Genomic DNA, 12,287 nt, shown 5'->3' on the forward strand with positions numbered 1-12,287 from the left:
ACCCAGACCCTTATTATAAAAATAATGTATCTTTCTGTACCAATTCCTTAATGCCATATCCCTATCGCTGTTTTGATAAGTTTCATATTGGAAAAGTTTGCTACATCTTCCAGTAACAAGAAAAGTTTGAACTAGTATCACTATCCCCAATATTTAAGGTATTAACTTTTCACTTGTTTTGGGTCCTGCTTATATCAGTTGTAGTTTTGGAGCTACAATGCCGCTGTTTGTTTCATTCTAAGGCTCATTAAAAACAATGTACACAGAAGTCTTAACTAATAATTTAACAAATCTATTGATAAAAAAGTTACTAATCATCGTCAATAGCCTTTAGATACAATCCCACGTGACCCTTTCGTATCCCTCGGCTATTGAGGACCAAAACTACTTGACTTTTACATCGGTTTGCATACATACGTATGACCATTTTTGAAGTCGATGGGTATTTTCAATTGAGCAAAATATTTTAAACATCTCAACACCATGACTGTAATGATGAATTCCATCTAATTGTTACTTTGAAAAGATGTCAAAGAAAGAGCTCTCTCTAACATTGTGCTATTTCCGATTAATGTATTCCAACAACCGGTAAATTCAACAAATATTGACTTTTTTTAATTTGAAAGAACTGTATCAGGTAAAACAATGATGACATGTTTGTAAATAACAGCATAATAGTTACACAGTAACTTTTACAAATTATTGTAAAGCTTTTAAAAATTTGTTCGTCTGCACTCAAACTTTTCTACCCTATTTTATTGTTTTGACAATATTTTATTCAGTGAAAGCGTTTACTGAGAATAGAAGCAGACGCCATTGAAAATATTGCGATTAATTAAAATATATACCTGAATTGTGAACTTTCAGACCAAAAAATAAATAATAATAACTAAGGATAAATATACCTTATCAGTGGAAAAATAAAAACGGATAACGATTCAAAATGCCAATTTGATATGGATAATTTATTCCTATTCAGTACAAAGACTATGAGGTAATAGGGGTCGAATTGTAACCTTTTTTCTCACTGAAAAAGCTTCTAAGAACAAACACTTGTCCGATTCCTAACATTAGAATAAAAAATGTCTGTCCTAACGACCAGTAGAAAACGCGACTGTTCAAATCATCAGCGTATATTCGACCTTTGGCTTCTTTCAATCTGAAGTGTGTCTGGCTATCAACTACCTCTCTAAGTGATGAGTGGATATCTTCAGAGGCTGTCTCCATCTACAATATAAAAAATACGTATCGTGAGTTGATAAGGTCTATTGAAGTTAGTGGAAACTGTTATATTTAGGATCCATTCGTTGTATTCCACTGAACCAAAAGGTCTGAATGGATATGATAAGAAATTTTTTCCTAAAAGATAACATATAAACGAACGCCAGTAAAGAATTGCAATTTCCAATATAATTTTACTAGTCCACTATTTTAAGTTTATGAAACCCCTTTTAAGTAATACATACACCGTTTCGTCATTTTCACAGATACATCCCATCCTTTTCCATGGTCCAGGGCACTGTCTCTACATGTGCACACAGTATGATAACCTTCCGTTTTGTACATACCTTATATTTTTACTCGTTTTATACACAAATGCTAGATTTGAGTTTTTACAATGTAAATCATAATACAAAATAAATAATCGATGTTTGCTGTGGTCAAATTAGAAAATGAGATACTTTAGGAAAGCAATCTAGTTTTAAATAGATATATATAACAATATACATGCATCGTTTTTGAAAAATAACAAAAATACCGAACTCCAGGGCAAATTAAAGAAGGTGAAGTCTATAAAATACAATCCATCACAAAAACTAATGGAAAACAACTGCAGTATTCATGACAGGGTTTTGGCTAAAATAGTTGGTTAAACAAGATTGTATAGCTAGTTAATCTCCCACGTGAACGACGTTGTTATAGTATATCGACAAAATTGAGTGAGCAACCCAAACAGGCATAATAGGTAAATGACCATATTTGTGATCAATCAGTCGAAATAAACTGTATAAACATACATCATAGACTGAGGTATACAACTGACTTAATGTGTCCTTTCTTCCTTATCTGAGGCATGTGAGGGTCGTGATGTAGAAAACATGCTGGGTCGTTCTAATTAAATGTTATTGGATCAATTGAATTATTGGACAGTATAATCGCTACATGTTTGTATATATTCGAAACACCTCGATGTATGGAAACAGATGCATTTACATAAAACGTTTACTGTACGCCTTTATCATGATTATAAAATCAACTGTGTCATTGTTAATGGACATCGCAAACATATCAAGTCAGGAATATGACAGGTGTTGTTCATTCGTTTGATATGTTAAATCATTTGATTGGTACTTTCCGTTTTGATGTTCATCAAAGTTCAGTATTTTTGTGAATTTACTTCCAGGCGCGGATCCAGAGGGACGATCAATGCATTTGAATGGGGACATGTAGTTGGAACCCCCCCCCCCCTTTTGTCCTGGGTTAGGAACCCCCCTTTTTAAAATGGCTGGATCCGCCCGACTTTTTATATGTAAACAAACATATGCCGTACATTATACCCTTTTTTAAATGCCACTTTGGAAAACATTTTCTACAGTATATTCGTGGTGATTGTCGGTATTAACAGATGAGAATAGTTATTAAAGGTATCAGGCTAATAATGTAATACGACAGACGCGCGTTTCGTCTTCACAAGACTCATCAGTGACGCTCAAACCAAACTAGTGAGAAAGCCAATGTAGAAATGTATAATTGTTTAAGAAAGATTGTTGTCTTTAACGTCGGTTTCTTAGACCAGATCGTTAACCGTACTGTTACAATTTCTTTTATTTGCATGAATTGAAGATATAAGATATTATTTTAATTCATTCACATGTTCAAAATCAACACCGCGGGAAAGAATTTGTAATTTGGCCAGCTGTTAGATGCTAGGTTACCGGACATGCCATATTGGTTGAGAAATGCAGGAGTGGAGTTCAATGCCATTTATTGATTTTCTGTGGTAAAACATTGTGTTGGTTTCGTCTATAGAAATTTCCGATTAGGGAGCTACCATTTGATTTTTATGGGGGGCTAGGATGAAATTTGAAAAAAATAGGCAGGACAGGAGTTTTGAGTAAAAAAACTAGAGGCTCTAAAGAGCCTGTGTCGCTCACCTTGGTATATGTGAATATTAAACAAAGGAAGCAGATGGATTCATGACAAAATTGTGTTTTGATGATGGTGATGTGTTTGTAAATCTTACTTTACTAAACAGTCTTGCTGCTTACAATTATCTCTATCTATAATGAATTGGCCCAGTAATATCAGTGGAAATGTTAATAAAAATTTACAAATTTTATGAAAATTGTTAAAAATTGACTATAAAGGAAAATAACTCCTTAGGGGGTCAATTGACCATTTCGGTCATGTTGACTTATTTGTAAATCTTACTTCGCTGAACATTATTGCTGTTTACAGTTTATCTTTATCTATAATAATATTCAAGATAATAACCAAAAACAGCAAAATTACCTATTCACGGGCAGCAACCCAACAACGGGTTGTCAGATTCATCTGAAAATTGTAGAGCAGATAGATATTGATCTGCTCTACAATTTAACCCCATGTCAGATTTGCTCTAAATGCTTTGGTTTTTGAGTTATAAGCCAAAAACTGCATTTTACCCCTATGTTCTATTTTTAGCCCATGGCCATCTTGGTTGGTTGAACAGATCACGCCACACATTTTTAAAACTAGATACCCCAAAGATGATTGTTGCAAAGTTTGGATTAATTTGTCCCAGTAGTTTCAGAGGAGAAGATTTTTGTAAAAGATAACTAAGATTTACGAAAAATTGTTCAAAATTGACTATAAAGGGCAATAACTCCTAAAGGGGTCAACTGACCATTTCGGTCATGTTGACTTATTTGTAAATCTTACTTTGCTGAACATTATTGCTGTTTACAGTTTATCTCTATCTATAATAATATTCAAAATAATAACCAAAAACAGCAAAATTTCCTTAAAATTACCAATTCAGGGGCAGCAACCCAACAACGGGTTGTCCGATTCATCTGAAAATTTCAGGGCAGATAGATCTTGACCTGATAAACAATTATACCCCATATCAGATTTGCTCTAAATGCTTTGGTTTTTGAGTTATAAGCCAAAAACTACATTTTACCCCTATGTTCTATTTTTAGCCGTGGCGGCCATCTTGGTTGGTTGACCGGGTCACGCCACACATTTTTTAAACTAGATACCCCAATGATGATTGTGGCCAAGTTTGGTTTAATTTGGCCCAGTAGTTTCAGAGGAGAAGATTTTTGTAAAAGCTAACGACGACGGACGACGACGACGGACGCCAAGTGATGGGAAAAGATCACTTGGCCCTTTGGGCCAGGTGAGCTAAAAAAGGCAGGATGAGCAACTTGGTAAAAAAAAAGGCAGGATGACAATTTGTGTAAAAAAAGTCAGGATAAACTAGTAAAACTAGAGGCTCTAAAGAGCCTGTGTCGCTCACCTTGGTCTATGTGCATATTAAACAAAGGACACAAATGGATTCATGACAAAATTGTATTTTGGTGATGGTGATGTGTTTGAAGTTCTTACTTTACTGAACGATTTTGCTTCTTACAATTATATCTATAATGAACTTTGCCCATTAGTAACAGAGAACTATATTTGGTAAAAATTTACATAAATTTACCAAATTAATGAAAATTGTTAAAAATTGACTATAAAGGGCAATAACTCCTTAAGGGGTCAATTGACCATTTAGGTCATGTTGACTTATTTGTAGATCTTACTTTGCTGAACATTATTGCTGTTTACAGTTTATCGCTATCTATAATAGTATTCAAGATAACCAAAAACGGCAAAATTTCTTTAAAAATTACCAATTGGAGGGCAGCAACCCAACAACCAGTTGTCCAATTCATCTGAAAAATTCAGGGCAGATAGATATTGACTTGATTAACAATTTAACTTCTTGTCAGATTTGCTCTAGATGCTTTGGTTTCATAGTTATAAGCCAGAAACTGCATTTTACCCCTATGTTCTATTTTTAGCCGTGGCGGCCATCTTGGTTGAATGGCCAGGTCATCGGACACATTTTTCAAACTAGATACCCCAAAGATGATTGTGGCCTAGTAGTTTCAGTGGAGATTTTGTAAAAGATTACTTAGATTTATGAAAAATGGTTAAAGATTGACTATAAAGGGCAATAACTCCAAAACGGGTCAACTGACCATTTTGGTCATGCTGACTTATTTGTAGATCTTACTTTGCTGAACATTATTGCTTTTTACAATTTATCTCTATCTATAATAATATTCAAGATAATAACAAAAAACAGCAAAATTTCCTCAAAATTACCAATTCAGGGGCAGCAACCCAACAACCGATTGACCGATTCATCTGAAAATTTCAGGGCAGATAGATCTTGACCTGATAAACATTTATATCCCCATGTCAGATTTCCTCAAAATGCTTTGGTTTTTGAGTTATAAGCCAAAAACTGCATTTTACCCCTATGTTCTATTTTTAGCGGTAACGGCCATCTTGGTTGGTTGACCAGGTCACGCCACACATTTTTTAAACTAGATACTCCAAAGATGATTGTGGCCAAGGTTGAATTAATTTAACCCAGTAGTTTCAGAGGAGAAGCTTTTTGTAAAAGATTACTTTAATTTACGAAAAATGGTTAAAAATTGAATATAAAGGGCAATAACTCCTAAACCGGTCAACTGACCATTTTGGTCATGTTGACTTATTTGTAGATCTTACTTTGCTGAACATTATTGCTGTTTACAGTTTATCTCTATCTATAATAACATTCAAGATAATAACCAAAAACAGCAAAATTTCCTCAAAATTACCAATTCAGGGGCAGCAACCCAACAACCGATTGACCGATTCATCTGAAAATTTCAGGGCAGATAGATCTTGACCTGATAAACATTTTTACCCTATGTCAGATTTGCTCTAAATGCTTTGGTTTTTGAGTTATAAGCCAAAAACTGCATTTTACCCCTATGTTCTATTTTTAGCCGTGGCGGCCATCTTGGTTGGTTGACCGGGTCACGCCACACATTTTTTAAACTAGATACCCCAATAATGATTGTGGCCAAGTTTGGTTTGATTTGGCCCAGTAGTTTCAGAGGAGAAGATTTTTGTAAAAGTTAACGACGACGGACGACGACGACGGACGACGGACGCCGGACGACGGACGACGACGACGGACGCCGGACGCAAAGTGATGGGAATAGCTCACTTGGCCCTTCGGGCCAGGTGAGCTAAAAACGTCAAAATTTTCTTAAAATTACCAATTATGGGGCAGCAACCCAACAACAGGTTGTCGGATCCATCTGAAAATTTCAGGGCAGATAGATCTTGACATGATAAACAATTTCACTCCGTCAGATTTGCTCTAAATGCTTTGATTTTTGAGTTATAAGCCAAAAACTGCATTTTACCCCTATGTCCTATATTTAGCCGTGGCAGCCATCTTGGTTGGATGGCCGGGTCACCGGACACATTTTTAAAACTACATACCCCAAAGATGATTGTGGCCAAGTTTGGATTAATTTAGCCCAGTAGTTTCCGAGGAGAAGATTTTTGTAAAAGATCACTAAGATTTACGAAAAATGGTTAAAAATTGACTATAAAGGGCAATAACTCCTTAAGGGGTCAACTGACCATTTCGGTCATGTTGACTTATTTGTAAATCTTACTTTGCTGAACATTATTGCTGTTTACAGTTTATCTCTATCTATAATAATATTCAAGATAATAACCAAAAACAGCAAAATTTCCATAAAATTACCAATTCAGGGGCAGCAACCCATCAACGGGTTGTCCGATTCATCTGAAAATTTCTGGGCAGATAGATCTTGACCTGATAAACAATTTTACACCATGTCAGATTTGCTCTAAATGCTTTTATTTTTGAGTTATAAGCCAAAAACTGCATTTTATCCCTATGTCCTATATTTAGCCGTGGCAGCCATCTTGGTTGGATGGCCGGGTCACCGGACACATTTTTTAAACTACATACCCCAAAGATGATTGTGGCCAAGTTTGGATTAATTTAGCCCAGTAGTTTCAGAGGAGAAGATTTTTGTAAAAGATTACTAAGATTTACGAAAAATGGTTAAAAATTGACTATAAAGGGCAATAACTCCTTAAGGGGTCAACTGACCATTTCGGTCATGTTGACTTATTTGTAAATCTTACTTTGCTGAACATTATTGCTGTTTACAGTTTATCTCTATCTATAATAATATTCAAGATAATAACCAAAAACAGCAAAATTTCCATAAAATTACCAATTCAGGGGCAGCAACCCATCAACGGGTTGTCCGATTCATCTGAAAATTTCTGAGCAGATAGATCTTGACCTGATAAACAATTTTACCCCATGTCAGATTTGCTCTAAATGCTTTGGTTTTTGAGTTATAAGCCAAAAACTGCATTTTACCCCTATGTTCTATTTTTAGCCATGGCGGCCATCTTGGTTGGTTGGCGGGGTCACCGGACACATTTTTTAAACTAGATACCCCAATGATGATTGTGGCCAAGTTTGATTAAATTTGGCTTAGTAGTTTCAGAGGAGAAGATTTTTGTAAAAGTTAACGACGACGGACGCAGGACGACGACGGACGACGACGGACGCAGGACGACGGACGCCGGACGCAAAGTGATGGGAAAAGCTCACTTGGCCCTTCGGGCCAGGTGAGCTAAAAAAAAGGCAGGACCGAATAGAGTAAAAAATAACTAGAGGCTCTAAAGAGCCTGTGTCGCTCACCTTGGTTTTTGTGAATATTAAACAAAGGACGTAGATGGATTCATGACAAAATTGTGTTTTGGTGATGGTGATGTGTTTGTTCATCTTACTTTACTGAACATTCTAACTGCTTACAATTATCTCTATCTATAATTAACTTGGCTTAGTAGTTTCAGAGAAGATTTTTGTAAAACCCAACAACAGGTTGTCCGATTCACCTGAAAAATTCAGGGCAGATAGATCTGGACCTGATGAACATTTACCCCATGTCAGATTTGCTCTAAATGCTTTAGTTTTTGAGTTATAAGCCAAAAACTGAATTTTACCCCTATGTTCTACTTTTAGCCATGGCGGCCATCATGGTAAGTTGACCGGGTCACGCCACACATTTTTAAAACTAAATACCCAAATGATGATTGTGGCCAAGTTTGGTTTAATTTGGCCACGTATTATCAGAGGAGAAGATTTTTGTAAAAGATAACTAAGATTTACAAAAAATTGTTAAAAATTGACTATAAAAGGAAATAACTCCTAAAGGGGTCAACTGACCATTTCGGTCATGTTAACTTATTTGTAAATCTTACTTTGCTGAACATTATTGCTGTTTACAGTTTATCTCTATCTATAATAATATTCAAGATAATAACCAAAAACGGGAAAATTTCCTTAAAATTACCAATTTAGGGGCAGCAACCCAACAACAGGTTGTCCGATTCACCTGAAAAATTCAGGGCAGATAGATCTTGACCTGATGAACATTTTTACCCCGTGTCAGATTTGCTCTAAATGCTTTGGTTTTTGAGTTATAAGCCAAAAACTGCATTTTACCCCTATGTTCTATTTTTAGCCGTGGCGGCCATCTTGGTTGGTTGGCGGGGTCACGCCACACAATTTCTAAACTAGATACCCCAATGATGATTATGGCCAAGTTTGGATTAATTTGGCCCAGCAGTTTCAGAGGAGAAGATTTTTATAAAAGATAACTAAGATCTACAAAAAATGGTTAAAAATTGACTATAAAGGGCAATAACTCTTAAAGGGGTCATTTGACCATTTCCGTCATGTTAACTTATTTGTAAATCTTACTTTGCTGAACATTATTGCTGTTTACAGTTTATCTCTATCTATAACTAGAGGCTCTAAAGAGCCTGTGTCGCTCACCTTGGTCTATGTGAATATTAAACAAAGGACGCAGATTGATTCATAACAAAATTGTGTTTTGGTGATGGTGATGTGTTTGTACATCTTAATTTACTGAATATTCTAGCTGCTTACAATTATCTCTATCTATAATTAACTTGGCCCAGTAGTTTCAGAGGAGAAGATTTTTGTAAAACATTACTAAGATTTACGAAAAATGGTTAAAAATTGACTATAAAGGGCAATAACTCCTAAATGGGTCAACTGACCATTTCAGTCATGTTGACTTATTCGTAAATCTTACTTTGCTGAACATTATTGCTGTTTACAGTTTATCTCTATCTATAACTAGAGGCTCTAAAGAGCCTTTGTCGCTCACCTTGGTCTATGTGCATATTAACAATGGACACAGATGGATTCATGACAAAATTGTGTTTTGGTGATGGTGATGTGTTTGTAGATCTTACTTTACTAAACATTCTTGCTGCTTACAATTATCTCTATCTATAACAGTACTTTCTGTGGAAAATGTTATTGAAAATCTTCAAATTTTAAGAAAATTGTTAAAAATTGACTATGAAGGGCAATAACTCCTTAGGGGTCAATTGACTATTTTGGTCATATAGACTTATTTTTATTTCTTACTTTGCTGTACATTATTGCTGTTAACAGTTTATCTCTATCTATAATAATATTCAAGATAACAAAAAAAACAGCAAAATTTCCTCAAAATTACCAATTCAGGGGCAGCAACCTAACAACCAATTATCCGATTCATCTGAAAATTCCAGGGCAGATAGATCGTGACCTGATCAACAATTTTACTTCCTGTCAGATTTGCTCTTAATGCTTTGGTTTTTGAGTTATAAGCCAAAAACTGCAATTTACCCCCATGTTCTATTTTTAGCCATGGCAGTCATCTTGGTTTGTTGGACAAGTTACCGGACACATTTTTTTAACTAGATACCCCAATTATGGCTAAGTTTGGTTAAATTTGGCCCAGTAGTTTCAGAGGAGAAGATTTTTGTAAAAGATTACTCAGATTTACGAAAAATGGTTAAAAATTGACTATAAAGGGCAATAACTCCTAAAGTGGTCAACTGACCATTTTGGTCATGTTGACTTATTTGTAGATCTTACTTTGCTGAACATTATTGCTGTTTACAGTTTATCTCTATCTATAATAATATTCAAGATAATAACCAAAAACAGCAAAAATTCCTTAAAATTACCATTTCAGGGGCAGTAACCCAACAATGGAATGTCTGATTCATCTGAAAATTTCAGGGCAGATAGATCTTGACCTGATAAACAATTTTACACAGTCAGATTTGATCTAAATGCTTTGGTTTTTGAGTTATAAGCCAAAAACTGCATTTTACCCCTATGTTCTATTTTTAGCCATGGCGGCCATCTTGGTTGGTTGGCCGGGTCACCGGACACATTTTTAAAACTAGATACCCCAATGATGATTATGGCCAAGTTTGGTTAAATTTGGCCCAGTAGTTTCAGAGGAGAAGATTTTTGTAAAAGATTACTAAGATTTATGAAAATGGTTAAAAATTGACTATAAAGGGCAATAACTCCTAAAGTGGTCAACTGACCATTTTGGTCATGTTGACTTATTTGTAGATCTTACTTTGCTGAACATAATGGATGTTTACAGTTTATCTCTATCTATAATAATATTCAAGATAATAACCAAAAACAGCAAAATTTCCTTAAAATTATCAATTCAGGGGCAGCAACCCAACAACAGGTTGTTTGATTCATGTGAAAATTTCAGGGCAGATAGATCTTGACCTGATTAACAATTTTACCCTGTCAGATTTGCTCTAAATGCTTTGGTTTTTGAGTTATAAGCCAAAAACTGCATTTTACCCCTATGTTTTATTTTTAGCCATGGCGGCCATCTTGGTTGGTTGGCCGGGTCACGCCACACATTTTTTAAACTAGATACCCAAATGATGATTGTGGCCAAGTTTGGATTAATTTGTCCCAGTAGTTTCAGAGGAGAAGATTTTTGTAAAAGATAACTAAGATTTACGAAAAATGGTTAAAAATTGACTAAAAAGGGCAATAACTCCTAAAGGGGTCAACTGACCATTTCGGTCACGTTGACTTATTTGTAAATCTTACTTTGCTGAACATTATTGCTGTTTACAGTTTATCTCTATCTATAATAATATTCAAGATAATAACCAAAAACAGCAAAATTTCCTTAAAATTATCAATTCAGGGGCAGCAACCCAACAACGGGTTGTCCGATTCTTTTGAAAATTTCAGGGCCGATAGATCTTGACCTGATAAACAATTTTACCCCTGTCAGATTTGCTCTAAATGCTTTGGTTTTTGAGTTACAAGCCAAAAATTGCATTTTACCCCTATGTTCTATTTTTAGCCATGGCGGCCATCTTGGTTGGTTGGCCGGGTCACCCCACACAATTTTTAAACTAGATACCCCAAAGATGATTGTGGCCAAATTTGGATTAATTTGGCCTAGTAGTTTCAGAGGAGAAGATTTTTGTAAAACGACGACGGACGCAGGACGACGGACGACGCCGGACGCCAAGTGATGAGAAACGCTCACTTGGCCCTTCGGGCCAGGTGAGCTAACAAGGCAGGACAGAGATAATGATTAAAAAAAAAAGCAGGACAAAATTTTTCATCCTAGCCCCCACATAAAAATCAAATGGTAGCTCCCTTAATTAATATCGACAGCATAATTTTTTTATTTGGATTTTAAAATATTGTAAAAGATCGTATATTCATTGACTTCAGAGTGACATTTGTGTTTACTAGAACCGTCAATGGCGTAAAGCCCACATAATTTGATCAAAATTAAAACAAATTGATCTTTTTTTTAAACATAAAAAAGAGTTCACATGCTGAAATGTCTCGCCTTCTTTACTAATCATTGATATTATTGTGATAGTCCTAAATATAAAGCTTTATTATAACAGTCACATAAACTTAACATTAACAGGAAAACTAAACATTGACCAATGAACCATGAAAATGAGGTCAAGGTCAGATGAACCATGAAAAGGAGGTCAGACATGTACAGCTAACAATTCTTTCTTTCATCAAATAAAGTTGACCTATTGCTTAAAGTTAAAGAAAAACAGGCCAAAACACAAAAACTGACATATTGATCATAAAATATTTCCATACACCAAATATAGTTGACTTATTGCATATAGTTTAGAAAAAGATACCAAAAGCTCAAAAACTTAACTTTGACCACCTAACCATATAAATGAGGTCAGATGACACCTGCCAGCTAGACATGTACACCTTACAATCATTCCATACACCAAATATAGTAGACCTATTGCATACAGTATAAATATAACAGACCAAACAAGATGCTCCGCAG

At 35.2% G+C, this 12,287-nt stretch overlaps 1 protein-coding gene across 1 annotated transcript in view; it reads right to left on the reverse strand.

Moving 5' to 3' along the window:
- Positions 1-506: 506 nt before the first annotated feature.
- The window catches only part of LOC143052252 (transmembrane emp24 domain-containing protein 7-like), a 28,299-nt gene continuing 16,518 nt past the window's right edge, over positions 507-12,287 (reverse strand). The window contains exon 3 of the mRNA XM_076225240.1: positions 507-1,227. Within this exon, the coding sequence (XP_076081355.1) occupies positions 988-1,227 (240 nt within the window). The 3' untranslated portion in view covers positions 507-987. The remainder of the gene's footprint in view (positions 1,228-12,287) is intronic.

The sequence above is a fragment of the Mytilus galloprovincialis genome, chromosome 11 (genome assembly GCF_965363235.1).
Source record: "Mytilus galloprovincialis chromosome 11, xbMytGall1.hap1.1, whole genome shotgun sequence".
Taxonomy (NCBI): domain Eukaryota; kingdom Metazoa; phylum Mollusca; class Bivalvia; order Mytilida; family Mytilidae; genus Mytilus; species Mytilus galloprovincialis.